Below are 27,617 nucleotides of genomic sequence, written 5' to 3' on the forward strand. Positions count from 1 at the left end.
CACACATCACAACTGCTGAGCCATCAAATGTTGCAAGAACGTTTCCTGCACCATTACTGATCACATGGGACAATGTTAGGAGCCGTGTCACCACTGGGCCTCAGGCTGTATGACAGAAGGGGCATCTCTGTCCTCTCAGGCGCTGTCCTACAAAGGAAAACAGGCCACCAAAACTCCCAGGGGTCACCGGAGGCTAACCAGACCTTAGACAAGCAGAAGGAAATGGGAAGCACACACATAGGTCATAAGCACACTGCACTTGCCTCCTCCTTCCACTGCTTCCAGAGGTCTAGAGCCAGAGAAAAGAACAGTGGGAATTGATAGTTTGGTTTCCAAAAAAGATAAAAGGGTACCTCAGACCATGCCTTGTGGAATAAGTTTTCACTTTAACCCATCTTCCACTGCTGACTTTTTGTGTGTACATGTTTACATGTGTGTACAAATGTGTGTGCATGTGGTTGCCAGAAACCAACATCGGTTGTCTTTCCCTCACTCCCTTTCCACCTTATTTTTTTGAGGCAGGGTCTTCTATTGAACTTGTAGCTCACTGATTTAGTTTAGCTAGCTAGCTAGCAAGCATCATGGACCCACCTATCTCCATCTCCCCAGTAGGGCTGTGACCTTTCAGAAGGTACCAGTTATCCAAACTCATGACTATGTGGCACTTTACCATCGGAACTATCTTCCCAGACTTTTGGAAATACACCCCAAGGTGGCACTCAAAGGGACTTTTCAGTTCCATGAAATCCTTCTGGAGACACTATCCCAGAACACTGCCTCTCCTTTTCACCACAAAGCCTCATCGGTGGCAGGAATCACTTAGTGCTATGTCTGAGGCTGATTCCTGTGTAGGCCTGGTCCCCCTGTCCCTTGAGTAGAGGGAGAATCAGATTCATAGTGAAGTCACCACTCTGAAGGCAGACTGCCCAGTTTCAAATCCTGGCTCTGGTTTAGCTGTCTGAATTTGAAGTTACACAACCTCAAAGAGGTTATAATTATTGCTGTAAACCAACCAAAGCAGAATATAATTTAATGACCATTATGAAGACCAGAGAGATGGGAAGTACTAGAACAGTGCCTGGCTATACGCATAGCAAACACTGTACTGTCAAGAATTGCAGAACACCTATGTGACAGTAGTCCTATAAGCCTGCAGTGTTGCTGCCAATTTCTATCGTGTGGTAGTAACATGGTACAACATATTAAGCACACATCTGTGGGATAGATGTAAACAAACTGACTGTGCTGCCAGTCACATGAAGATATATACATAGTATGAACACTAGGTATAGGGTTGACTAGGGTATCTAGGTTTGTACTAACAATGATATCTGAAGAACAAAATGGACATTTCTCAGAACTCACCAGCCTGGCAAGTGATATGACTATGCCAAATGCTATGGTGAGGATGATATGAGCTGCATCCCGTAAATTCTGGTTCTTGGAGCTGGGACAGGGCAGCTATGACAAGAGGAATCAGTGGAGAAAGGAAATCAGTTCTACTCAGAAGGTGCTACTTGAGGTGTTCCTCTGACCAGCATTTCTCAATGGGGGTCCCTCTACAGCTCACATCTTCCATTGCTCCTGCCCCCACAACAGAGATGAGAGGTAAATGGAGAAGCCGCTAAAAAGGTACCCCAGAGATGGAAAAATACAGCAATCACTTCATGGGGTGACTGAAGCCATGAATGCCAAGGCAATTCAAGTTATGGTTTTCTCTCCTCTGTGCCCCACTATTTCAGCCTGGACATCCAGGGGCCCAGCCAGATGACCCCAAAGTTCTGGCATTCTAGGATCCCATTGGATGAATGTGTTCATGACATATGAAGAACTATCACTTTACTGTAGTGATACCTCACTAAAAGGCTAAAATGCCACAGCTTCGAAAAGCACTTTGCAGCAAGTGACTGCAAGTCAAAATAGGCTCAATTAGGCAGCAGAGAGAGGGACAAAATAGCCAGACGGGGTCTAGAGGTCCCACTGCCCATCCCTCCTGCTCACATCCTATCTCTTCTTTGTAGTGCTGCATGTGCAACACAAGGCACCACCTCAGTTGGCAGTTCTATTCTACTCTGCAGATGACTCACGTGGCTCCAGAAACCTGCCCATGGCTTCCTGCAGGCCTGGTCATAGCCTCACCCATCTTTGTCTCAGACCTGCAGGCCTCCAGACTTGTACTCCTTGTGCATCAGAACCCTAGGGCAGGAGCGTGACTACAGGTGCAGACGATGAAGGGGCCTGGTTGCTTTTCTCCACACAGAGATTAAAGGAAAGGACAGAGTATTTTCTGAGCAGAATTCTGAACATTCATAGTAGTATCAAACCATCTGTATAAAAAGTTATACTGTCTCAAAGAGTAGTCCATCTTTTCCACTCCCCATCCTTTGCAGACACAAAGTCTGATAACTGACAAACCCCTTAGGACCTCTAGACTTAAGATGGACAACTGAAGTTTGAGTTAAACAAAGCAAACATTTTCAGCATGGTCAGGTTTACTTTGTCTGAAGACTAGAGTGCTCCAGAACATTCACACTTTGTGGTCAAGCTTCTGTAGCTTTGAATTTGCCAATCCAGCTCCTATCTTCTGGGATATGCCATTCAATGACGATACTAGGGTGACCAGGCTATGGAAAGTTTTATGCTTAACAATATTGCCTAAAACAGAAAGCACCCAGGAATATGACAAGTGAAGAAATAAGTGATGAAGATGATGACTTGAGACAGGATCTATGTAGCCTGGTTGGCTGGAACTTGCTATGTGGACTAGGCTTGCTTTGAGTTCACAGAAACCCACCCATCTGCCCGTGGGGTGCTGCAATTAAAGGTGAATGCCACCACACCTGGCTAGACATACATTTTATTCCCTTTCTTCAATGTCTTCTTTATTTAAGAAGTTCGACAAGTTTTGATAGTAATTTTAAAGGATGACAAAACTTTATTTTATTACAGAATTAGAAAATGTCAAAAAATAATTGTTTAGGACCACAAAAAAATTAAAAAGGAATAATTGATTCATCAAAAGGCATTCTAGCTGCTGTTAGCATACTTTCTTTCCTCAGATTATATTTCTATGATTTCAGCTGAATACTTTTGATAGTTTCCTTAAGATATGATTTTTATTTATTTTTTCTTCAGTATTTCTGTCATTTCAGGAACCACCTGTAAAACGAACAAAAAAGTCAAAACAGTAATCCAATACCTTAAGCCCTCCCTGAGATAAGACCATAGCTCTTGGGGAGGCCCTGGAGGCTAAAATTATGGCAAATCTCTGTTCAGCAACAAGTGCCATCTAGGCACACGAATCCTTGCTCACTCGCTCTTTCCTCCCACCCCTAGTGAAATGGTAAACCCTCTGTGGGGAGAGCTCACCAGGAACACAGGATGTCAGGGTCTAGAGCCAACTTCTGCCCAGATGCCTTTTCATACAACCACAACTAAAAATACTTAGTAGGAGACTCAGTTCTCTCTGGGGCTGAGAGCAGCGAGACCTCTTTACCTTCCCCAGAATCCTTCTTACCGTCACTTTCCTTCAAGTCTGCACACCAGTGTCACTACCCACAACTACCAAATTCCTCTAGCACTTGCTCTTTCATTCTGTTTGTTTTTGTTTTTTGAGACAGGGTTTCTCTGTGGAACTGCTCTGGCTGTCCTGTAACTCGCTTTGTAGACCAGGCCTCAAACTCACAGAGATCCTCCTGCCTCTGCTTCCCAACTGCTGGGATTAAAGATGCACCACCATTGCCCATGGGCGACTCTTTCATTCTTGCAATTGGCTTTCTCAACATACGCTACTATAACATGGCACATTCAAATGAACTGAACATTCAGTATCATCACTTTTCATTAAAATCAAGATTTTGTGCCAATGCTGCGGCTGGTCAGCAGACAGAATAAACCACAGCAAGCACAAATGACCAGGGTGATGCCCATTCTAAAACACAATTAACTGTGACCCTGGGTGCAACTAGAATTCGACATTTGGACAGCAGAAGAGAGCAGACAGTGGGACTGTGGGATGCCACACAGACATTCTGAACACCAGCCGGGTCGTTTGTGTAAAATATCAGTTACCCAGTCTTTCAAAGGGCTGTGAGCTGCCCTAGCTCACAGTGATCTCTGCTGACCGCTGCACTGATGAATGCAACCTCTCAATTATTTAAGAGAGCTACATTTCCACAAGGTGGAAATAATGCATTCCTACAAAATTTATTAAGGAAATTGTCGACATGTTGTTTCTTCCGAATGTCACTTTGTCTCCAGCCTATTAAAAGGCCTATGTTTACCATGGAGCCAGCAGGCATTCGCTCAGGGCAGCTCTAAGTGCTGGCACCACTTCCCCTGGCTTTCCTCAGTGGAGGCACCATGAGCTCATGCCAGTCACAGGAATGACATGCTCCTTGAGCCTCACGTGGGATCAGTGTGTTTCATGAAAAATATGCCATAGCACAATATTTTCCCCCAGGAGATCAAACATTAAGGGTATGTATATATATATATATATATATATATATATATATATATATATATCCACTCTACCTAATGTGCCCTCAGCACACTTGACACACACGAGTCAAGAGGACTTTCTCTTGCCATCATTACACCAACAACAGACTTTACAAGGATTCTATATAATCCATTAGAGAGAAAAGGTTAAATGTAAAGCCCTGGGCCAGTATTGGTGGTGCACGCCTTTAATCCCAGCACTCAGGAGGCAGAGGCAGGCAGATCTTTGGGAGTTCGAGGCCAGCCTGGTCTCCAGAGTGAGTGCCAGGATAGGCTCCAAAGCTACACAGAGAAACCCTGTCTTGAAAAACCAAAAAAAAAAAAAAAAAAAAAAAAAAAAGCCCTGGGCATACTGAGAGACCTGGATTCTTATTTTTAATCTCCTTTAAACACTGCAGAGGCAGCCAGTCCTACTTAGGAAGAGCAAATCAGAGGAGACTTGGATTTAAAAAGAAGGCACTCTCCTGCCGTAAACATACGATGACCAAGTCCCCCTAGAGCTGGGAGAGTGGAGACATCTCTAGGTACGAGATTTCTCTTCAGTGTCAGGAAAATGTACTAGGATTAGGTGATGGCTACACAGCTCTATGGACATATAAAAATCAACAAACTGTACACTGAGCTTGTTTATCAATTTTGTTACTAGAAATAATACTCTAAATGTGGTCATCTTATACCAGATGTAGGAGAATGAGAGAAATAGCACTATATGCTCCAAATTCAGCATTTTTCAAGAAAGAAGAGACCAGAATAGTCTAGGAAAATTCAGAATATTATCCTAGAGGAGAAAAGGAATCTGATTAAAAGAGAAGGAGAGGGGGAGGAGATGTGAGAGAGAGAGAGAGAGAGAGAGAGAGAGAGAGAGAGAGAGAGAGAGAGCACGAGCACACCAGTGGAGATAAATACAGTAGGTTCAAGAGGTGACAGAGAGTAGAATGGCTGTGGTGGGAAGACAGGTGGCATAACAAATCCACCCCATGGGAACACTATGATCTCTTCAATGGAAGGTGCAGGGCAAACAGACATTCATGGAAAAGAATGAAGGTGGGGTCCTATCACATATACAAAAATGTACTCAAAACAGATCAATGACTACAACCATGAAGTTAGAAGAGTGAATCTTCATTACTTTACATTGGCCATCAACTCTCAGATACAGTAACAAAAGCACAAGCCATGAAACGAGACAATAAAGTGGATTCCATCAAAATTAAAAGCATGTGTACATCTAAAGAAATTGTCAAAAAAGTCAGAATAAAGTTGGGCATGGTTGAGGCTGGAGAGATGGCTCAGAGGTTAAGAGCACTGGCTACTCTTCCAGAGGTCCTGAGTTCAATTCCCAGCAACCACATAGTAGCTCACAACCATTTATAATGAGATCTTGTGCCCTCTTCTGGCCTGTAGGGATACATGCAGACAGAACACTGTATACTTAATAATAAATAAATAAAATCTTAAAAAAGAGGAGGAGGAGGAGGAGGAAGAGGAGGAGGAGGAGGAGAAGAACCACAACAACAACAACAACAACAACAACAACAACAGTGTGGCCAGGCAGTGTTGGCACACACTTAAAAAAATAAGTTGGGCATGATGATACCACCTTTTATCCCAGCACTTGGGAGGGAGAGGCAGTCAGTTCTTGAGTTCAAGCTCAGCCTGCTAGATATAGCAAGTTCTAGGCCATCCAGGGCAACAAAATGAAACCCTATTTCAAAAAGCAAGCAAACAAACAAACAAAAATAAATACAAAACAAAGCCCTTTACTAAATGGGAAGAAGTATTTGGAAACCATATATTGATAATGGCTTCCTATTGAGACTATGCAAAGAACTCAACAAAAAAAGATAAACAGCTTAACCAAAGACTTTGGATATACCTCAGTGGTACAGCATTTGCCTAAAATGCACGAGGCCTCTAACACTACCTCTAACACCAATAAAAATGAAGCAAAGGACTTGGGTAGAAATGTTCAATACACATCTTTTCATGTGCATGAATGTTCATTAGTTACTGGTGAAATATAAACTAAAACTATAACTGAGATACTTCTTCATCCCTACCATGGCTCTAATTAAAAGAACAGAAAATAAGTGTTGGTGAGGCTGTGGGAAAAGCCTTATACACTGCCAGCAGGAATGTGAAACGCTGTAACCTCTGTGAAAGCAGTCTAGAAGGTCTTCAAAAAGCTAAGATGGACTTACTATATGACTGGGCAATTCTGCTCTGTGTGCATGCAATGAAAATGAAAGCAGGGATTTGAACATATACTTGAAGTCCATTGATTACTACGGTGTATTAAGAAAAGTTTTCTTAGGTATAACACTTGAAGCATAGGCAAGATAAGATAAAAAAATGGACAAGTCACATTTAATGAAAATTTACAATGTTTATACTATAATGAAAGTGAAAAGGCAAACTCAGAATGACAGACTACATTGGGAATTATACCTGATAAAGAGCTAACTTCTAGCACAGACAAACAACGCTTACAACTCAAGAACAAAATGGCAACACAATTTAACAACGGAAGTCATTTATTCAGAGAAAATATGTAAACGGCTAACAACAACCAAAAAAGTCAGTATCAGTCACCAGGAAAATACAAATCACAACTAAAAGATGCCAATTCACATCCACAAGGACCTGTATCACCAGAAAGACACCATAACATGTGCTAGTGAGTGTATAGAACACTCTAAGCCCCACATCCTTCTAGTGGAGATATAAACTGGTACAGTTGCTCTGAAAGCAAATTGACACAAGACTTCTTTCTATAGCAATTCCATGCCGAGAAAAGAACTCCAAAAAAAGTAAACACTGTTGTCTGCACAGAAATCTATACATGGATGCTCATATTGTCATTATTCATAATAACAAAAAAGCACAAACAACTGAATGAACAAATAAATGTGGCATATCCAGTAATGGATGCTGTTTGTCAGGAGAAAAAAGTGAAGTACTAACATGGCTGAAATTTGAACCTTAAGCTCAGGAAAGCAGTAAGAAAGATCACAGTATTAATGATTCCAGTTACAGAAAGAGGCCAGGATGATCAAGTCTGTGGACTAAAAGTAGATTTGGGGAGCATGTAACACAGAGATTATGGATACAGGGCTTCTCTGCAGTGGAATAGAACTATATTAACATTGGATTAGTTGCACAGCAGCATAAATAGACTAACAATCATATATATATATATATATACACACACACACACACACACACACACACACACACACACACACACACACACACATATATATATATATACACATACATATAGTTTTTTGAGACAGGGTTTCTCTGTATAGCTTTGGAGCCTGTCCTGGAACTCACTCTGTTGACCAGGCTGGCCTCAAACTCACAGAGATCCACCTGCCTCTGCCTCCCAAGTGCTGGGACTAAAGCTGCGCGCCACCAACGCCCAGCTAAATTATATATTTTATCTGCATTTATTTGTATGTAAGTATGTGGATGCATGCATGCATGATTATGTGTGCAGAGAGGTCAGAGGACAACTTTGTGGGGCAGGAGGATGCTCTCTTTCCACTATGTGGGTCCCAGAGATCAGGTTGTCAGGTATGGAAGCAAGTGCCTTTACCTGTTAAACCATCTTACTGGCTCTAATTATACATTTTAAAGATATACTAAAAATTGTTTAAACTGTAAGTCTGTATGCGGTTGGTGCATATAAATGCAGGTACCCACAGAGGCCAGAAGAAAATGTTTGATCCTCTGGAGCTGGAGTTCCAAGAGGTTTTAAGCTGTTCAATGTGAAAGTTGGGAACCAAACTCAGGTCCTCCACAAGAACAGTATGTGCTAAGCCATCTCTCCAGCCCTGAATTCTACATTTAAAAAGAGCAAACTTTACAGAATGATTATTTTATATCAATAAAGCCACTATACTAAAAAAAGTCAGGTGATGTTAAATGTCCTGTCATTCTAATACCTTTTATAATATTTACCAACTACTTTGAATACCTACTATATATCTGAATAGGAGAAAATATAAACAGGTAAGCTAATATTTATCACAGATTGCAATACATGCAGTGTAATCACAACCTTCATTATCATCCTTAAGGTAGGCAGTGTAGTATTTATAATACTTATGATGAAGGTGACATTCAGCAACATTAATTTGACTGAGATAATATAACTAGTATGAAGACACGACAGAATTTGAATTAAAGCTCTTCATACACCATAGTATTTCTGGTTTGTGCCCTAATTCAAAACTTTTGAAGGGTAAAGAGATAATAAAATTTTCTCTTTTGCAAGGCTGGGAGTGTAAGGCTGGTGGTGGTGGCACATGCCTTTAATCTCAGCACTTGGGAGGCAGAGGCAGGTGGATCTTAGTGAGGTCAAGGCCAGCCTGGTCTCAGGAAAAAAACAAAACAAAACAACAACAAAAAAGACTGGCTTTAATTCTCTGTCTGTCTGTCTGTCTGTCTGTCTGTCTGTCTGTCTGTCTGTGTGTCTCTCCCTCCCCCATCTCTTCCTCCTCCTCCTCCTACTACTACTCCAGCACCACCACCACCACCACTACTACTACTACTACTACTACTATTACTCCAGCACCAAAACATGCTCTAGGCCCTTTAGAGGGTCCCTTGAGTGGAAGGAAGGATGACTTACACTGAATGAGAGAACAGCCTCCTAGTTTTTCTACAGTCTGAGCCAATAATGAGTGCAATTGAGCAGTTGAAGGGTCTCCAGTCTATTTCAGGCTGCAGCCTCCCCAATGTGGCACATACTCCCTCAACATAGTTCCATGTTGGGGACTCCTTTTCTGGCAAACCCATTTGCACTGAATCTACTTTCGGAGTGCCAACTTCTTCGTGAGTGATCTGAATAGGCAGGCCAGGGCAATAAGAGGAAGCTGGGCCAACCATGAGCTAAGTACACTTCAGGTGATCATCAACTACAATTTGCTAAGTAAGTTTCCATGATTAAAGTAGTCTTTCTCATGGGGGAAGGCAAACACATAGAAGTAGCAGGGTAAGAATACTCACAAATGGAGTGTTTAAAATGGGGGAAAAAAGCATTTTCCATAAACCTGTCACATGAGAAAAGCCTTAACTTTCAAATTTAGTCAACAGAACATTCCTGTTGAGCCAGTTAAACTGGACTTGAATGCCAACTCTTCCCTGAAAAGGCCTCCTATCCTCAGCAATCCCTGAATGAAGCGCTTGACACACATTTCTTTAGTCTACCAGATGTGGTCCTAGGTTCTGCCTTATGTGTCACTTGACACTATGCTGATTCAGTGTGTGATATGCCAAGAGCCCTGTGGATATTTTACAATCTGGATTTCTTCAAAAGAAGAAAGCTGTGTTATTCAGTAACTTCACAAAGCTGTTAGGGAGACATTTTAAGTAGGACAAACTTATGTACTATATTAGCATGTATACAGATACACCACACACATTTTTGTCTATTGTTTTATCCTTGACAAAACCTACTGGATGTCAATGTTGGCGACAGCAATCCCCTGGCTTACCTTAAACAAATCTGCAACTATCCCATAATCTGCCACTTGGAAAATTGGAGCTTCTGGGTCTTTGTTAATAGCCACAATTGTCTGTGAAGTGAAAACAGCACACTGATTGGTGGTTCTGTTTTTAATGTCCCTCTTACAATATACTAATAGTCTTAATCTGTCAAGACTAATTTGGAATTTCTATGCCAACATTATACATATAAGAAGGTTTTGGGTAGTATTGTAGTTAAAACATTACCACGAGCCCATCTCAGAGTAAAGAGTTTAAAATTATTATCCCCTTAAAACTCTTTAACTTAAAAAAAGTTTGATTTTTAGATGAAATAGTAACAAATCTATACCCAAACCATAGCATTTGTAAACCTTTGTTTCCTTTATAGTCTATTCCATTTGTTATTCATCTTAGATCTGTTCTGAGTATATGAAAGCTATCTTGCCAACCTGCTATTAAAATTTGAAAAATTTAAAAGTCCTTATATATGTAGCAAATACATGCAATAAAACAAGTTACTGGGTCTCTTGTAAAAACTACTAAAGATTAGCCGTACCTCCTACAGATGCATTCTTAAATATGTATGGTTGTGGTGGTTACTTACAGAATAGAAAGAATGGTTTAGTAGCTCCCACAGTTGTTTTGAATACCATTACAATTAAGTAAAGTTAGAGCTGAGACTCAAATGTAGTATTATTTTAATGGATAGTGGATTATAATAATTCAGATCTCTAAAGGTAAAGTTCAATTTCTAACTACCTGTCATTGTATCTTGAGAAATCCACTGGCATTATTTTGATATAGTGTGGCCTAAAAGACTTCAGAACATGTCCAATTCCCCTAGCAGAGTTCCTGAAAGGCACAGTAGAACATGTCAGAAAAACTGAGGCTGGGGCTGGAGAGATGGCTCAGTGGTTAAGAGCACTAACTGTCCTTCCAGAGGACCTTGGTTCAATTCCCATCACCCACATGGCAGCTAACAATTGTCTGTAACTCCAAGATCTGACACCCTCACACAGACATACATGCAGGCAAAATGCCAATGACCATAAAATGAGAATAAATAAACTATTTTTAAAACTGAGGCTGGAGCTCAGTGTGTCCTTGATGCTGGCCAGCTAAGAGACAATACATGAGTTTCACATGTGAGTCTCAAATCCAGACTTGTGAGGACAAACATGTCCCAATTTTCACTGAGGTTTCTCTTCTGGGAAAGAGTACCCTGCTTCACAGCTAGAAGCAGAGATTTATTTAATTGATGATGGTTAACGATTCTCCTGGACGCCACCTAGTCAAACATTTGACAGTTTAATCATCTGAAAGCTTTTGCATCCCACTACATAAAAGTTATTTTAAAAGAGTGAGCACATAACTATGGGCTAGGAACCACAATGATATTAAAAAAAAAGAGTGGGATGGATACACTTTTCTGGATTACTAAAATAATATTCTTAAATTATCAACTGTAAAACTGCTATGATAATGTGTTGTTTGCTTTCAATAGCTCCTTGTAAATTCAAGTTTTTGCTCTACCTATTTTAAATGCACACATTATATTCAACCATATCACTATGTACATAGTACAATATATTGAATAATTTGCTATAATAATCAAATCTCACATTCAACCATACTATCATGCTAATTAAAAAACCTGCAGCTCATAATCAATACAATTATCAGATTTAATCCATTCTAATATCCCATTTTAGAGTTTAATAAAAATCATTAGCTCCCCACAAAAGACAAAGAAGCTGTTCTCACCGATTACTCCCCACCTGTGGTCTCCATATTTCAGCTGTTCCTTGCTTGCTTAGAAATACACTATCAAGTCTGTTTTGCTCCCCTCAGCAACTAGTCCTGATGTCAGGTGAGGGGAATTTTCACTAGGACCTTCTTGGCACATATAATCTTTTATTTTGGAGAAGCAGTATTTTAAACATCTTAATTGGTCTATCTAAAAATATATTTTAAGGCTTCTGGTATTGGAAAGGGTGTGTGTGTGTGTTAATGCATAAGTCACATTTTCCCCACTGGCACTGTTGTTTTCAGAGCTTAGTAAAGAAACCTGCCATCCAACTGTGAAATCTGACTGGGTCTGAACCAATTCATTTAGAAGCTACAAAGAGATAGTGCATGTATTTCTTCAAGTTAGAACTTAAGCCTGTTAAAAGTTTTATTATCTTTTATATACAGCTTCCATCTGAATGGATAAATGCAGGGTTTCAAATGCATCTCCGCCTTCAAGAAAGATAAGTTCATAATTCAAACTGTACATTATTATGCATGAGTTAATATGTCACACTCTGAAATATATGTTCAGAGTTATTACAGAGGTCTTGCAAATATAGTTCAAGTAGTAAGTTAAAATCAAGTGTTTTGACTACACAGTGCACCTTTGACAATTTCAAAGGTATTAAGATTGCCCAATACTCTAACCCAAAATGTGTCAGTCACACATTGTTAACAACCCAGAAGAAGGTGGCTCTGATAGGGCACCAAGTGAAGATGACAAGATGTGAGGCTTAACCCACAGATTGTCAGAGCTGGAATGGATACTGGTGATTACCTAACACCCACATTTGGGAGAAAAAGAAACTGTGGCACAGGCAGACAGGGCCCTGCACACAGTGAGTTCAGCTTAGGCTTAGCTGTCTGTGCCTTGTGATGACACGAGTCTGGCCCTCCCCACTAATAGTATACCTCAGGCAGGGCATAGCAGCTTCAATCTCTCAGTTCTCGGATGTGTGTTAATGAAGTGTTCAAGTACACACTCTAACTGCATGTACATAGAGATGTAAAAGCTTTTCCTCTTAGCACTCTAATTACTGCACACGATTACCTTGCTGTCCTTCATCCCAGCTAAATGTTGAATGGCTCCAGATATTCCAACAGCAATATAAAGTTCCTGCAACAAGAGACCACATTATTACTATGCATTTATATTATATAACACTTTTGAGGCAGTGTCTCAGGTATCTTGTTGGGGATGACTTTGAAATTCTGATCCTCTTGCCTCTACTTCCCAAGTGCTGATGTTACAGGCATCCACCACCACACCTAGTTTATGAAGTGTTGTAATGAACCTAGGGCTTTGTGCATGTTAGGTTAGCACTCTGCCAACTATGTGCTACATCTCCAGCCCTATACAATACTTTACAAAGTATATATCATTAGCAATTTAAGTCTTAGGCAAAAGACATGTAAAATGAATTACCCAACATGCACCACTTAAGTCATGCTTTTCTTCTCAAATTTTTGTACCACAGTTCTTTTTCTAGTGAGTTTCTATAGTAGTGGTGATATAAAACTACATATACAGACACACACTGAGCATTTACAATGCACCAAACACTGCTCATCACCTCACAGCAACGTCCCAGTTTCATACTGGCACCTATGGCACTCACTTGGGTATCACTGTGCAACTCACATATGTAGTATCTACCCATCCACAACATGAACACACTGTAGTATTAACATATAAACACACATATTCACATAGATTTTTTGCTTGTTTGCCTTCTCACAAAACGATTTTTGTGAAAATGGTAATTAGGATCTATTTATTAAATTTCCATATTTATAAAGGTCAGAAATACAAATTAGTGTCAAGAGGTTCTAAGTATGTGTTCACAGACAGACTGACGAATGGATGGGTGTAAACACACACACACACACACACACACACACACACACACACACACACACACACGCACGCACGCACGCACGCGCGCGCACACACACACACACACACACACACACACACACCTTGCTGAATAAAATAAAACAACAAACTTCTTGAAAGCACTGGATGAGGCTTACAGAACCCAACACAAGGGCTCCCAGATGGGTGATGATGGCATCTGCACCTCTTCCAGACCCTCTGCCCCCAATAATTAGGAGAAAATCATAGCCAACTACTGTTCTATCCCCTTATCTAAAAGTTTTAAAGTACCAATGTTTGAAAATTAAAACTACCATCATGGAAGAGTGATTTAACAAGCACTTAATTATAAGAGCTTAGCTGCTCCATTTTGCCTACTGGGTATAATTAAAACTTCAACTGACAGCCTTTTCCCACCCATAAACTGGCACGCCCTGGCTTGGGTAGGAGAGGCATTGGCCATGCAACTAGAATGTCACTCCTTTTGGGTGAGTAACATGGAAGAAGCACTGGAGGTGGCTTTGCCATACTTACATTTGTTTACAAATGCATACTTACAAAGCAGGCACTTCAAAGCCACTGGCAGTGTCAGGTGGTCTCACCTTGTTATTTCTATTGCTTATGATCTAATTTGACAACTGCTCACTATATCAGAGAGCATTTCAGCTAGGGTATGAATAATATGGCCCTCCAGTGTTATGGTATTTCATAAAACCTAGGTATTTATGGACATGCATAGTCACTTTCCTTCTGAGGGGGTCTTAGTCTACTGATGCTTTTTCAGCAGCCTCCAAGGATAGACACTCTCATGAATAGCCAGAATTGAATACCATAAACAGATCCTTCAACTCTGATGCAGCCACTCTAGCATGTTGGTAGTATAACCATGAGCCTTCCCTTTAAGAGCATAAAGTGGCCAACTGCTTCCAGAACAGCAGTGCCTCTATGTAACCTGGAAGCAGTCTTGTCTCCACAGTGAGTTAATCAAGTCAAAAGGAGCTGAACTTGTTTTCTGAACCAGCTGCACTAGTCTTTCCTCAAGTTATTTTTATAAGGAGACCATTCCTATCAGTTGTGAACAAAACTGTAGTGTCAATATGCTGTGGACAGTAAGAGCTATTTGCCTTAAAGATTTTGTGTCTTGGGATGAGAGGTCTACCATAGAAAGTATAAGTAAACAGCTAATACATGTTCTGTCCTGAATACACCAGGACTTGCTCAATTGGATTACAGCATGTTACCACACCCAACTGATGTAATGATGTTAAAACAAATTATTCAGACAGAAACTGTCTCACTACTCACTCTCCCTCATCACTCTTCTATGTAGATTCTCAAAACAAGCATTGGAAAAGATCAATAGTCCTATAAATGAGTTTTTCTGACATACATGTCTGCATTAAAATTCAACACATCTTAAAAGCTCCATTTGTAGCATGAAATGCTAATAAAAATGTTAGTTCACTCTGGCAGTAAATACAAGCATAATATAAGTCTACTTTGAACTTCTGCCTCCTTCAAATGAATCCCATTGCCTTTTACCATAAATGTACCAAGGAAACAACAGAATGTTGACCAAAGCCAATCCAAGGTAGGTGTTTCAGGCTATCTATGACCAACATCAACAGATTAAGGGATCCACCTGACCAATGGGGCTTCATTTTGCTGTCTAGAAGCACTCAAATAAGACCTTGGGAGGGAGAGAGTTGGAGATTTGGGGTGCTGTGCTGAGGCCTATGGCTCTCAGGCAGGAAGAGAAGCTTTCTTCTTCCTTTTAAAAAAACATGTTCAGGCAATTATACTAATATCCTAGGATGCTTCCTCCGGTTTCAGAAAGCATTTTTCTGTATTTCAATAATAATAATTAGTATGTACAAAACTCTACAGATGCTAATTTATGGAGCACTTCAGATACTGCTTCATAGCACAAGACAATCCCTGCCCTGAGGCACTTTCCTTCTAAATCAGTGAAATAACTGGGGGGGGGGGCAAATGAGAGATGTTGGAGGGGAGAACAGCAATTAAGGGTTCAGAAAGAGGTGGATTAGTGACAGAAACATACTGGAAGAAGGAGGTGGCATCTTGAAGCTAATCCTAGGGGCTTTAGTAAATGTAGGAAGAGAAAAGGAAAAGGGAGGGGCAGAGGGGAAGGAGGGAGGGGAGAAGAGAGGGAAGAGAAGGGGGAGGGGGAGAGAGAGAGAGAGGGAGGGGGGGAGGGAGGGAGGGAAGGGCAAAACAAGAACATGAACACAAAACCAGACCCACCACATAGCTGGTAACAGTATGGGTTGTTTACTCTGCAGGGAAGAAGTAAAGCCACAGGACAGAAAGGACCAAAGCTACCAAAGTGAGAGAGAGATGGCATCAATAAACCTGGCCCAAAGAAAGCACTAATTCCTTTTTTTTGTTTTGTTTTGTTTTGTTGAGACAGGGTTTCCCTGTGTAATTTTGGAGCCTATCCTGGTACTTGCTTTGTTGACCAGGCTGGCCTGGAACTCACAGAGATTTGCCTGCCTCTGCCTCCTGAGTGCTGGGATTAAGGGTGTGTGCCACCAATACCTGGCTAGCACTAGGTCTTTTACTTTCCCCAAATGCTAAACCAAGACCAAAACCCTACACCTGTAAACTCGTCCAAAGAACTCAGGGGCTGAGGTCTCACAATGAACTGTGAACCAAACACCAAGTCTCAGATGCTGCTCACAGATGTGCATAGATCACTGCTGGGGTCAATAACCCAGGCTCTGGAGACTGACCAGATCAGAATCAATTATTTAGCCTCTCTATGCCCTTGCCACTTGCTCATCTCAAAACTATGATCATAACAACTCCTGCTTCTTAGGGTTATTGTTGAGGTTTCAGTTTTTAGTACAGTAATTTGGTTTCCCAAGACACAATGATTCGCCATCTCTTACAGTCTGAAATCTGTTCAAACTTTAATTCTCTAATCTCACTGGTGATCTGGGTGGAGTACCCTAGGGTGGCCTCAGGACTACCATGTACAATTAAACAGGTTGTACACTGAGCAACTCTGGAGAAAGGCACTACTTATGCCAGTCACTATTAATCTACATTTTTATTATAATAACTTTCCAACAGATGGCAGCACAAGAACTTGAGAAAAGGGTACTTTATAATTCAAAGGAACAGCCAAAATACCCTGTGATGCAAATAATAAAATTTTTAAGTGTACCAAAACAGGAAAAGAGTTCAGTGGTAATGGTTAGCTGATTTTTCTCTACTTTGTGTGTGCATATGTGTGCTGCACAGCCTAGAGGCCAACACTGGGTATCTTCTTTAATCTTTCGCCTTTATTTTTTGAGACAGGGTCTTTCACTGAACCTGGAGCTCAATTTCAATTTGGCTGGGCTGATTGGCCAGCAAGCCCCAGGGATCATCCTATCTCCACCTCCTCAGCACCAGCATTACAGGTATGCAATGTCTCACATGGCTTATTTTGTGTTATAAGTATATTTTAAATTTATCCCTTGGGTATCTCATAGAACTATATATTTCTTCCTCCTCCTCCTCCTCCACTCCCTATCCCCCCCTCCTTTTTTTCTTTGAGACAGAGTTTCTCTGTAGCTTTTGAGCCTGTCCTGGAAAACCCTTTGTAGACCAGGCTGGCCTCAAACTCACCGAGATCCACCTGTCTCAGCCTCCCGAGATCTTCAATTATAGGCGTGTGCTACCACTACCCAGCCATATAATGTATTTGACCACATCCACCCTACTCCTCCTACACTCTCTTAACCACGTGTTCTCTAGTTAAAAAAAACACAAGAGTCCAATTAGTGTTGCCTGAAGGACCATCTACCAGAGCCTAGGTGGCCTCTTTGAGGCCTCCTCCCTGAAGAATTCTAATTCTCCCTCCCCCCAACAGTCATCAACTGCCAATAGTTGCTCAGGTAGGGGTGGGACTTGAGGAGCACCTCCCCCATCCATGCTAGAATTTTGAGTGGCTTGATCTTGTTCATATCTTGTGCAAGAACCCACAGCTTTGTGAAGTCACACGTGCAACAGCCCTGTCATGTCCAGAAAACATGGTTTTGTCTTCCCCAATCTGCCTCAAACAATCTTTCTGGCCCTTCGTGTATGATGTACCCTGAGTCTTGGGGACAGAATGTATGACACACATATATATTTCATTTAGGATTGAGCAGTCCGAAGTCATTTATTCCCTGCATTTTGAGCAGTTAGAAATCTCTGCCTTAACCACCATCCACTGCAAAAAGCAGCTTTTCTGATAAGGGTTGAGAAATACCCTATTCTGTGAGTATAGAGAGATGCACTATTCTGTGACTATAAAGTATTTAGAAATAATTTGATATGGCATCCACTCAGTAATAATAGTAGTATGCTTTCCTCCAAGACCCATGACCTCCCAAGGGTTCTTGACCCTTTTTACAGTATCAGGGCATGAGCTTTGTCTTATGGAGTGGGCCTTAAAGTGGTTGATTACCCCCTTTTTACCCTATAACATTCATGACAATACTGTATACCAATGTGCATATCTTGCCAGGCCAGTCATTGTTATAGCTCACAGGTAGTTCACTAGATAAGGCTGTTGGTGGGTTTTCTCCTGTCACCTGAATGACACCCTCCGACACCATAAAAACTAGCCAGTAGGGAGGAAGCTTCTATATCAGTACTACTCTGATTTCTCCATGTCCTGTGACCCAAGTAGGAGCTATCTTTCACATCAGGGTTGCAGCATCAAGAACAGCAGTAATAGCGTGGCTTGTTTGTGTGTATCAGGGATCCCCTGACCAACAACTTAAAGAGAAGTATCCCATACCTGGATCCTTTACAAGGATGCTGGGTCTTGAATTAGGTCCTCATGATTGCACTGTACCCACTGAACAAACTCCCCAGTTTGGTTAGCTAATTTTTCACTGTAGACGTTGTTAAACCTTACAGGTAATATAAGCTGCTTTTTGCAGTAGATGGTGGTTAAGGCAGAGATTTCTAACTGCTCAAAATGCAGGGAATAAATGACTTCGGACTGCTCAATCCTAAATGAAATATATATGTGTGTCATACATTCTGTCCCCAAGACTCAGGGTACATCATACACGAAGGGCCAGAAAGATTGTTTGAGGCAGATTGGGGAAGACAAAACCATGTTTTCTGGACATGACAGGGCTGTTGCACGTGTGACATATAGAGCAGACACAATCTCTGCCCTTGTCCTCAAGAAGCTTGCAGTCTAACAACATAGCTTAAGCAAAATCATAATATAGGAAAAGGACAGAAACAAATGTGACCCCTCTGGTCTCTTGCATAAACCTTCACTTCTTGATCAGCCACTGAGAAGTATAAAGGCCTTTACGATCAGGAAGCACATGGAGCGGGGACAGTGTTTTTACTCTTTTACAGTCTCTCTCCCTACTTTCTTAGTCCTTCAACCTATACACACATTTTTATGGTCCTAATTCAATACATGTGAGGTTGACTGAAGGTGACCTTAGTGCTTCCTTAGATATCTAATGACCCCAATGGGTTCAATGTGGTCACTGCCCTCTGCAATGGTCAGTCAGGTCTGACTTCTTTAGGAAGTCAGTAGCATTAGTATCAGTGATTCAGATCATGAGCTGGAATTCTAAGGGATGTAATCTGAGCACTGCTTCTCCAGGGAAGCTGAGTGCAGAGGCTAAAGGGAAAGCTGTCTCCTACCTACTACACTGATTGTAGCCTAACGCTATTAAGCCTAAAACAGAGATATTCAATATAGATTATCTTGTAAGCCACATGTTTAAAATTTTTAGTCAGTCATGTTATGGTAAAAGGAAACAGCTGAGACTAATTTTAATAATATAATCTCAATTTAGACTAACCACATTTCCAGTGGCCAAACCATTCACGGCTTACAAATCCAAAATAATCACAGAACAAACTAAAGAGGAGCTTTTCATAAGCTCTATTAGGACACTGTGCGGTGTGGTTAAGAGACAGAACTGATGGCTGTTACTGGTTCTAAAAAGGAAGGCTAGCCACACAGCACAGGGACAAGAGGCACCAGAGGAAAGTTTCAACTAACCAACAAAAATGCAAGTGAAAAAAAATTCTACTGGCTTAATGCAGGAAGTTTACTCTCTAAAAAGCAATTCTCTAACTAGTAAATTTTTATTTCCTAGTAGTGTGTGTGTGTGTGTGTGTATTCTAGAGGCACATGAAGAATCTAACCTCAAAACCTTAATGCCCTCAAAATAAGGACCTAAAGTATCTGCATAAAAAATATTACCATGTAAATTTTTCAAATACCTGGAAAGAAATACCCAAACGGGCAGAGTATATAACAGTGTGTGGGATTTGGCTACAGGGATGGCTACAAACGTATTAGTTGGTTAAGTTAGAATGTTTGTCTAATTCCTACACAGTGCTGCAATGAAATTGGGATGACTCCGATGCAAATCCATATATATATATATATATATATATATATATATATATATATATATATGGTAATATATATATAAAGCTGAAATTAAATTAGTTTATAACATGAACTCATGAATTACTTTTTTTTTTTCCTGGAACTGGGTCAAGGTTCTGCCTGAAGCAACTTCACATCTGCCTTACTTTAAACAATGCAGAATGGAGAGACTTAAACATTTACTTTTTTGTTTATATGAAATATGGATATGAGCAGAATGGTTATATCTGGAACATTCACAACAGAAAACTAATTCAGTATAGTTTCTACTCTAAAATTTAATCAGGTTTTAAATTTCTTTTCTACCAACAATCCCTCTCTCTAGATAAACCTGGAGGAAGGAACACAAAAAACTACATTTTGCCAAAGGGAAAAAAATTAAAACACATCATATAAATAGATCTTATTTATTAAGTTCAGAGAGTCAGTGTTATGCACTGACAACCAAAACCCTCGTGGTGCCTGAGACAAGAGCTCTGCAGAATGGAAAACAACTTCAGCCTCTTTACTCAATAGGCTGAAGGCAGGACCTAAGCATCAACAGCTACAGCTGAACAGTATAAAGGACACATGTCAGGTGAGGAGAGAAATGAATTTATCTCAGCAAAGGACAAATGCCTCTTTGAGGAATACATTGACTGAACCATATTCTCTAATTACTGCAAGCCTCCTATGCATTAACGTTGCTATATTTCATTCTGCTGTTCATTTTAAAAAGCCAAACTATTTTCTCTGTTTGTCAAGTTGTGTTTAAAACTTCTTTTTGGAAGAGGCTACAAAATACAAAGACAAGTAACTGTGGCTCCTTTCTCAAGCAGCCCTCTGCCTCTATGACAAAACTGTGGCTAAACTATATTTTACATGAATGGAAGTTGGACTCAGTCTCTCGTTAGAATTGAAATTCTGTCCCATCCAGGATTTTCCCGTCAGGTTAACTCCTTGTACTGAGACTGCCTCACGACTAACCAGGATTCAAGACTGCATGACAATCACACAAATGTGTTGTTGGTGACATGCCAGCACACACACTGTTCTTTATATTATTTCACTGACCTACAATAACTTTACAAAGAATAAACTATTCCCATTGTGTAAAAGAGAAAGCAGAGACTTAGGCAGGTTTACTGAGCTAGCTGAAGTTATAGACACTTAGTGAAAGGCAGGCTTTATTGAGGTAGTTTTGAAAAGTAAGTTATTTATGTGGGAAGAATACAGTGTATCACTTTGGTATGTACATCACTGTGCAATGTTTACCACAATCAGCTGGTTAGCATACTTACTGCCTCATATCATCACCTTTTTCCCTTCTTTTTTTCTGAGAGTGAATACTTATGATTAAATCTCTTAGGGCCAGAGTTATAACTCAGAGACACTTGCATATATATGCAAAGCTCTGGGCTTCATCTCTAGCACTGGGAAAGATTCTTTGTAATGTACACTCAACAAATTTTAAGTATCTAACCTAGTATTAACTACAGTCACCATTATCATTCTGAGCATTAGATCCTCAGACTCAACGTCTTTGACAATGGAGATTTCATACCCTTTAGCTACCCTCTCCCCATTCACCCACCCCCACCAACCCCTCTCTGTTCTCAAAAGGTAGGCACTTTTTCTACTATACCATGTATCTAATAGTGGTTACAGTATCATAAAATGCTTCAAGTTGAAGTCACCAGTCACCTGAAGCTACAGCAAATAATACACCATAGAGAAAATTCCTGGAACTTATGAGGTCAGATGAGACTAACCTGCAGAAGTGGCAAGACTCTGAAGTTACTGCTATTTTTACTGTTACTGATGCTTATTTAATTTATGAAACCTGTACTGAAAACTAGCTGATACTTTTTGGTTAACAATCAATGAGGTCAGTATCTGGTCCCAGATAACCATTAAAGGGAAATGTTAAGCAAAGCCAATGAGTAATTACTTCGTGACTTAGTAAATGGACCTGGTGCTTATTAGGGACTATGTAGCTGTGGTTTCTCAGTCTCACCAGTTCTCCAAACTCCTAAATTTATCCACAGACAGAAATTCCCCAAAGTCTTTTTTGCAGTCCACTTTCTTTTCCAAGAGGCCCAGAGAATTAGCATCATCTTCACAACCAGCCTACTTACAAAAATGCTGAAAGCTGGTCATGAACTCACGGCATCCCTGCCACCACCGTCCAAGTTGCTGGGGTAATAATGCCATGCCAGGCTCAAAGTTTGTGGGTTTTATTTATTTTCAATTTTTACTTTAAACATGGATATTAAATGTATTATGATACATGAAAGGTTCATTATGCTGGCCTGCCCTTGTTACCTGGTAGAACAGGAAGTACCCTGTTCAGCTCAGGGTTCCATGGGAACTAAGTCTTCACGCCGGTGCAGAGGACCCCTTTTAAAGACAGATCCCTTCCCATTTACGATCCCTCTACACTCACTCTCTACTCTCTCTCTCTATTCTCTCTCTACACTCTCTACTTTTCTCCTCTTCTCTGTCTGCTTCTGCTTCTCTTCTCTCTCTATGGCAACCGGCCATGCGGTCAGCCATTTACCCTGTTTCTCTTCTCTCTTAGTCGCCCTACTCTGCCAGGCATATAATAAACTGGTTAATATGTCTAATATGTCTCATCTTGTGTCTCATCTTGTGCCTTCCTCTTTATATCTTTAATTTAAACAAAAATTTAACAATACATACTTTGAAAAATTAAACATAAACAAAAAAGGAAATAAATTCTTCCCTTGACCCTTTTAATAATATTATTATTTTTCTCCATTTTTTATTTAAATTAGAAACAAGATTGTTTTACATGTCAATCCCAGTTCCCTCTCCCTCCCCTTCTCCCCAGCCCCTCACTAACACCCTACCTATCCCATACCATTTCTCCTCCCCAGGAAGAGTGAGGTCTTCCATGGGGGGGGGGGTCTTAATATTATTTTTAGGTACAGGTATAGGTTATCTAATATGTATAGGACCTTAAACAAGTTTTCCTTAAGGAAATGTATTCACATTAAAATATGATTTAATTACATCAGGAGGAATATAATAAATCTCCAATGCATCCAACCTAATCAGAGAGCCTCTGAAACAGTGGCTCTCAGCCTTCCCAGTGCTTAAGACCCTTTAATACAGTTCCTCATGTTGTGGTGATCCCAAACATAAAATTATTCCATTGTTACTTAATAACTGTTATTTTGCTACTATTATGAATCATAATGTAAATATCTGATATGAGACCCCTGTCAGGGTCGCTACCCACAGGTTTAGAACCACTGCTCTAAAGTAATCGTTAAAGAAATGGGCTGGGCTGGTGGCGCATACCTTCAATCACAGCACTAAAGGAGTAGAGGCAGGATCATTGCTACAAGTTCAAGGCCAACACCAAACATTCAAAGTCAGCTTGGTCTACATAGTGAGCTCCAGGCCAACCAAGGCAATACATTGAGACCCTTTCTCAAAACAACAAAGGAAATGTCCTTGGGGGGGGGGCTATTTCCAAAATGCTGTTTGACTAATATTAACATATAGTTAAACTAGGTTGTTAACATTTTTTTTTCTTTTTCTTTTTGGTTTCCTGAGAATGGATCTTGCTTGATGACACAGCTAGTCTTGATCTATGTATGTTAAGTTGGCCTTAAGTGTGCAATACAGGCATATGGCATTGTTATGATTAAGTACAAGGGGAACCTTGTCAGATTCCATGGCAGGTGAGAGTGACCAAGGAGGGGGACAAAGATGCCAGGCAGGCAGAGCTTAGTGAGGAGTTTTATTAGAAAGGGAAAGGGGGAAAGGAAAGAGAAAAGAGGTAAAGAGACAGAGAGAGGACAGGAAAAAAGAGGGAGACAGGAAAAGTCATGTCTGCCCCTGGGGAACAGCAGGAAAGAGAGCTGTAAAGAGAGTGTAAGTGGGAGGGGGTCTTTCTTTTAAAGGGGTCCTTTGCACCTGCATGCAAACTAGTAGTCATGGAACCCTGGGCTGACCAGGTTACTGCCTGAGTGCATTCTGCCATGTGACAAGGGCAGGCCAGCATAATGCCTGAATCCTTAACATGTACCATACTCAGCTTTAACATTTTTTTGTACATTTTATTATTCATTTCTTTGAATGTAAATCCTAGGGATGAATTACATATACTAAATCCACTGGCCTATTTCCACCTGGTATAGTGTCTTATATTAATGCACACATATCAACTTGATGCCATGCACAAAAAATAACTTCATTTTTGTATGAAAGACCCCCAAAGTACACCGTGTTGATTTTTTAGAATGGAAATTTAAAGTTTTATTTCTTTCATGTTACCACATCAAGATGGCTAAAGTAGATCTGCTATCTACTCTAATTGATTTTCATGTCAACTGTTAAATTAGGTTGACTATGTACAAGACATGTCAATCTATCATTCAGTAGCAGGCTTTTAAGCAGATAAATGGGGCTTAAAGGGGGGATGTGTATATAATAGTCTCTGAGATTTAAATAGTTTAACTTTATATAATAAAGTGGTAATGGGTTAAATAAAAATTCCACTGATCCAGTCTTCTGGAATAAATGTAAAAAAAAAAAATCAGCCTGATAAATTTTAGCTGAGAAAATAAACCAAAGATATATATAGAACTGCTAACTTTTGGCAACTGCACAACCAAACAACACATATATGCAAACCACAACCTACAAATGCTGTACCTTCTCTCTGTCACTTAAGCTTCCCTGTAAGGGCTTTGATCATCCAGGCCTTGTAATTACCTTTTAAGAAGCATGCATAGGGTGTTTTCTTGACTGTGGGTCCACACAGCATTTCTCTTTGTCCTCTTGGGGACAGAACATCAATTGCTTTCAGCCAAATGCACTCACATATGAATATTTTAGTACAATTTAATGCTTCTATACCAACCCCAAAGGAAAAGCACATCAATTTGTGAACACAGTTCTCTTGGAGCTAAAAGCCAAGCTAGATAATGCAGTATGAAAGCAGTTGTCAATCTTCAGCTTTTTAGCAAGTTAGAGGGCAGCCCATCCCATAAACTCATTCCCAGTTGTATACAAATAACTCTATAAAGTTTGTTTCCACACTGACTTTTCAACATTAGTGAATTTTCAAAACAAAGGTCAGAAACAAAATGTACTGTCTTGGTAAATTCTCCTAACAGCTTATTCATCTGGTAACTTTGACTCTATTCACTTAATCTCAAAATTATAAACAGGAAGTTGATCTTTCAGTAAAATATCAAAATACAGGCAAAGTAATCCATACCTACACTAAGATGCTGCACTAAGTCTAAGTACATTCTCCGTGGCAACACACAGCAGACTCTAATGATCATAACATGCGTATGTGTTTGGATGGCTGAAAAGGTCAGGTCAGCACCAAACCCATCACTGAGAGCAATCCAGAAGAAGAATTTCTCTCAAATATATCAAGACTTAAAAAGTCATACTAATTAAACCTAGTCACAGTGTAAACCTAAAACTCTGACCCTCAACAAGAATTAAATGATAATAAAATCCAATGAGCCTGACAAATACCAGAGAAGTAATTTAATGATTGTTCATGATTCCAAACAAAATCTTCTAAGAATCTGTGGGTAAAAGCACTTGCTGTAAAAGCAAGAGGATATGAATTCAAAAGCACAGTACCCATATAAAATCTGGGCATAGTCCATGAACCCTGTAACCCCTAGTACTGGTTAGTGGATACAGGAAGACCCTATGCTTGCTGGCTAGCCAATGTAGCTGAAAGGGGGGAACTTCAGATTCAGTTGAGAGGACCTGTCTCTAAAATTAAGGAGAAGACCAATAAAGGAAAACATACAATATCTTCTTCTGGTCTCTGCAAACACATGTAGGCTGCACACCCCTATGTGTTATCACATAATACAACACACACACACATACTATAACACACATACAAAAAATAATTTGTAATAGTCATTGTAAAATTAGCTAGGCTGGGCGTTGGTGGTGCACGCCTTTAATCCCAGCACTCGGAAGGCAGAGGCAGGCAGATCTCTGTGAGTTTGAGGCCAGCTTGATCTCCAGAGCGAGTGCCAGGATAGGCTCCAAAGCTACACAGAGAAACCCTGTCTCGAAAAACCAAAAAAAAAAAAAAAAATTAGCTAGTGCATAGCATTTATAACACACCAGGCACAGTTTTAAGTGACATACATACACACAAAAAATCTCTTACTTAACCTTGTTTTATATATATTAACTCATCTATTATTTACAACTCTGTGAAATAGGGATTATTACTATTACACATCTCAGGAAACTGTAACCCAAGAGGTTAACTGATTTATCAAAGGTTAACAGAAAGCAAATGGTAAGCTAAGTGCAGAACTCAGACAGCTTGATGGTCATCTAGACTCTTAACCACTCTTTTCTCCTTCCATCCTTCTTCCTTCTTCCCCTCTCTCTATTCTTTAAGACAGAGTCTCATGCAGTCCATCCTAGCCTGGAATTATGTACAGCCTGGTTCTCCTGCCTCTATTCCCATGGACTAGGATCAGAAGAAGCATGTGCTGCTATGCCAAGCCCCCAATTTGTGCTATTAGTAATGCAGTTGTCACTATTACTATTCAAATTAACAACCCAAATCAAGATGTATATGGGTGTATTCAAGATGCTTATGAATCTGAGTGAGCCAATACAATTAACTAAGCAGCTATTCCTCAGCTACTATCCAGACAGGATTGTATATTATGTCTACACTGTAACTGCAAGCAAAGAGAACAGACACAATCATTTGAGTTTTTTTTTTTTTTTTAATATCACTTTTTGATTCAAAGCTTTAGACATGGTTAACAGCCACTTATTTCTAGTATTTTAGGAGCTGAGAAGACCATCACCTCTTCTTTGGATCTGAGAGACCCTTTACCACCCTGCTTTCAATTATCCTGACACTACTGAACAGTTAGTACAGTGCCCTCTCCCCAACATTTTATGCCGCCCATAAAGTATCTACAATAAAATGGAAGTATGATATATTCATATAGCAGGATACTATAGAATCGATAAAACAAAACAAAAACAGCCTGCATGCATTTATACAAAAAAAATCTCAAAAATAAGATTATTAAGAACACATATAGTGTATTGCTGCTAATACGTTAAAAATACTTTGTACCAGTGTTCTCACAGCACATAGATCATGATAACACAGTATGTTACACTTTAGTAAGTGAACAAAGTTGGTCATAAAGTCTATAGTTCAAAGGCTGAGCCAGTCGCTGGAACACTTGAGAATCATTCATAGCATTCAAACTGGTTTCCTCCCTCCCCGCCCCCCTTTTTTTCTCCTAGACAGAGTCCTGCTTTATATCTTATCCTGGCATCAAACTACTTAAGGTAATTCTCCAGCCTCATCTTCCTAAGTACTGGGATTATAGGCACATATCACTCTATCTAGTGCTAAAACTGAAAAGTTCAGCTATATGCTGTTTAGAAATTTTCACAAACACAGTAAAAGTGAAAATGAAATGTATTAGAACAATAATCATCAAATTTTGGATGACAGTTACCTTTGAGGAGAGGAAA

The 27,617-nt window shown here is 40.1% G+C and overlaps 1 protein-coding gene across 1 annotated transcript in view; it reads right to left on the minus strand.

Annotated features, from left to right (window-relative positions):
* Positions 1 to 2,911: 2,911 nt before the first annotated feature.
* Etfa (electron transfer flavoprotein subunit alpha) overlaps positions 2,912 to 27,617 on the minus strand; it is a 54,827-nt gene continuing 30,121 nt past the window's right edge. The window contains exons 10-12 of the mRNA XM_027415037.2: positions 12,842 to 12,907; positions 10,008 to 10,088; positions 2,912 to 3,159 (exon numbers count right to left, since the gene is read on the minus strand). Of these exons, the coding sequence (XP_027270838.1) occupies positions 3,121 to 3,159; positions 10,008 to 10,088; positions 12,842 to 12,907 (186 nt within the window). The 3' untranslated portion in view covers positions 2,912 to 3,120. The remainder of the gene's footprint in view (positions 3,160 to 10,007; positions 10,089 to 12,841; positions 12,908 to 27,617) is intronic.

Source organism: Cricetulus griseus, chromosome 4 (genome assembly GCF_003668045.3).
Source record: "Cricetulus griseus strain 17A/GY chromosome 4, alternate assembly CriGri-PICRH-1.0, whole genome shotgun sequence".
In the NCBI taxonomy this organism is placed as follows: Eukaryota; Metazoa; Chordata; class Mammalia; order Rodentia; family Cricetidae; genus Cricetulus; species Cricetulus griseus.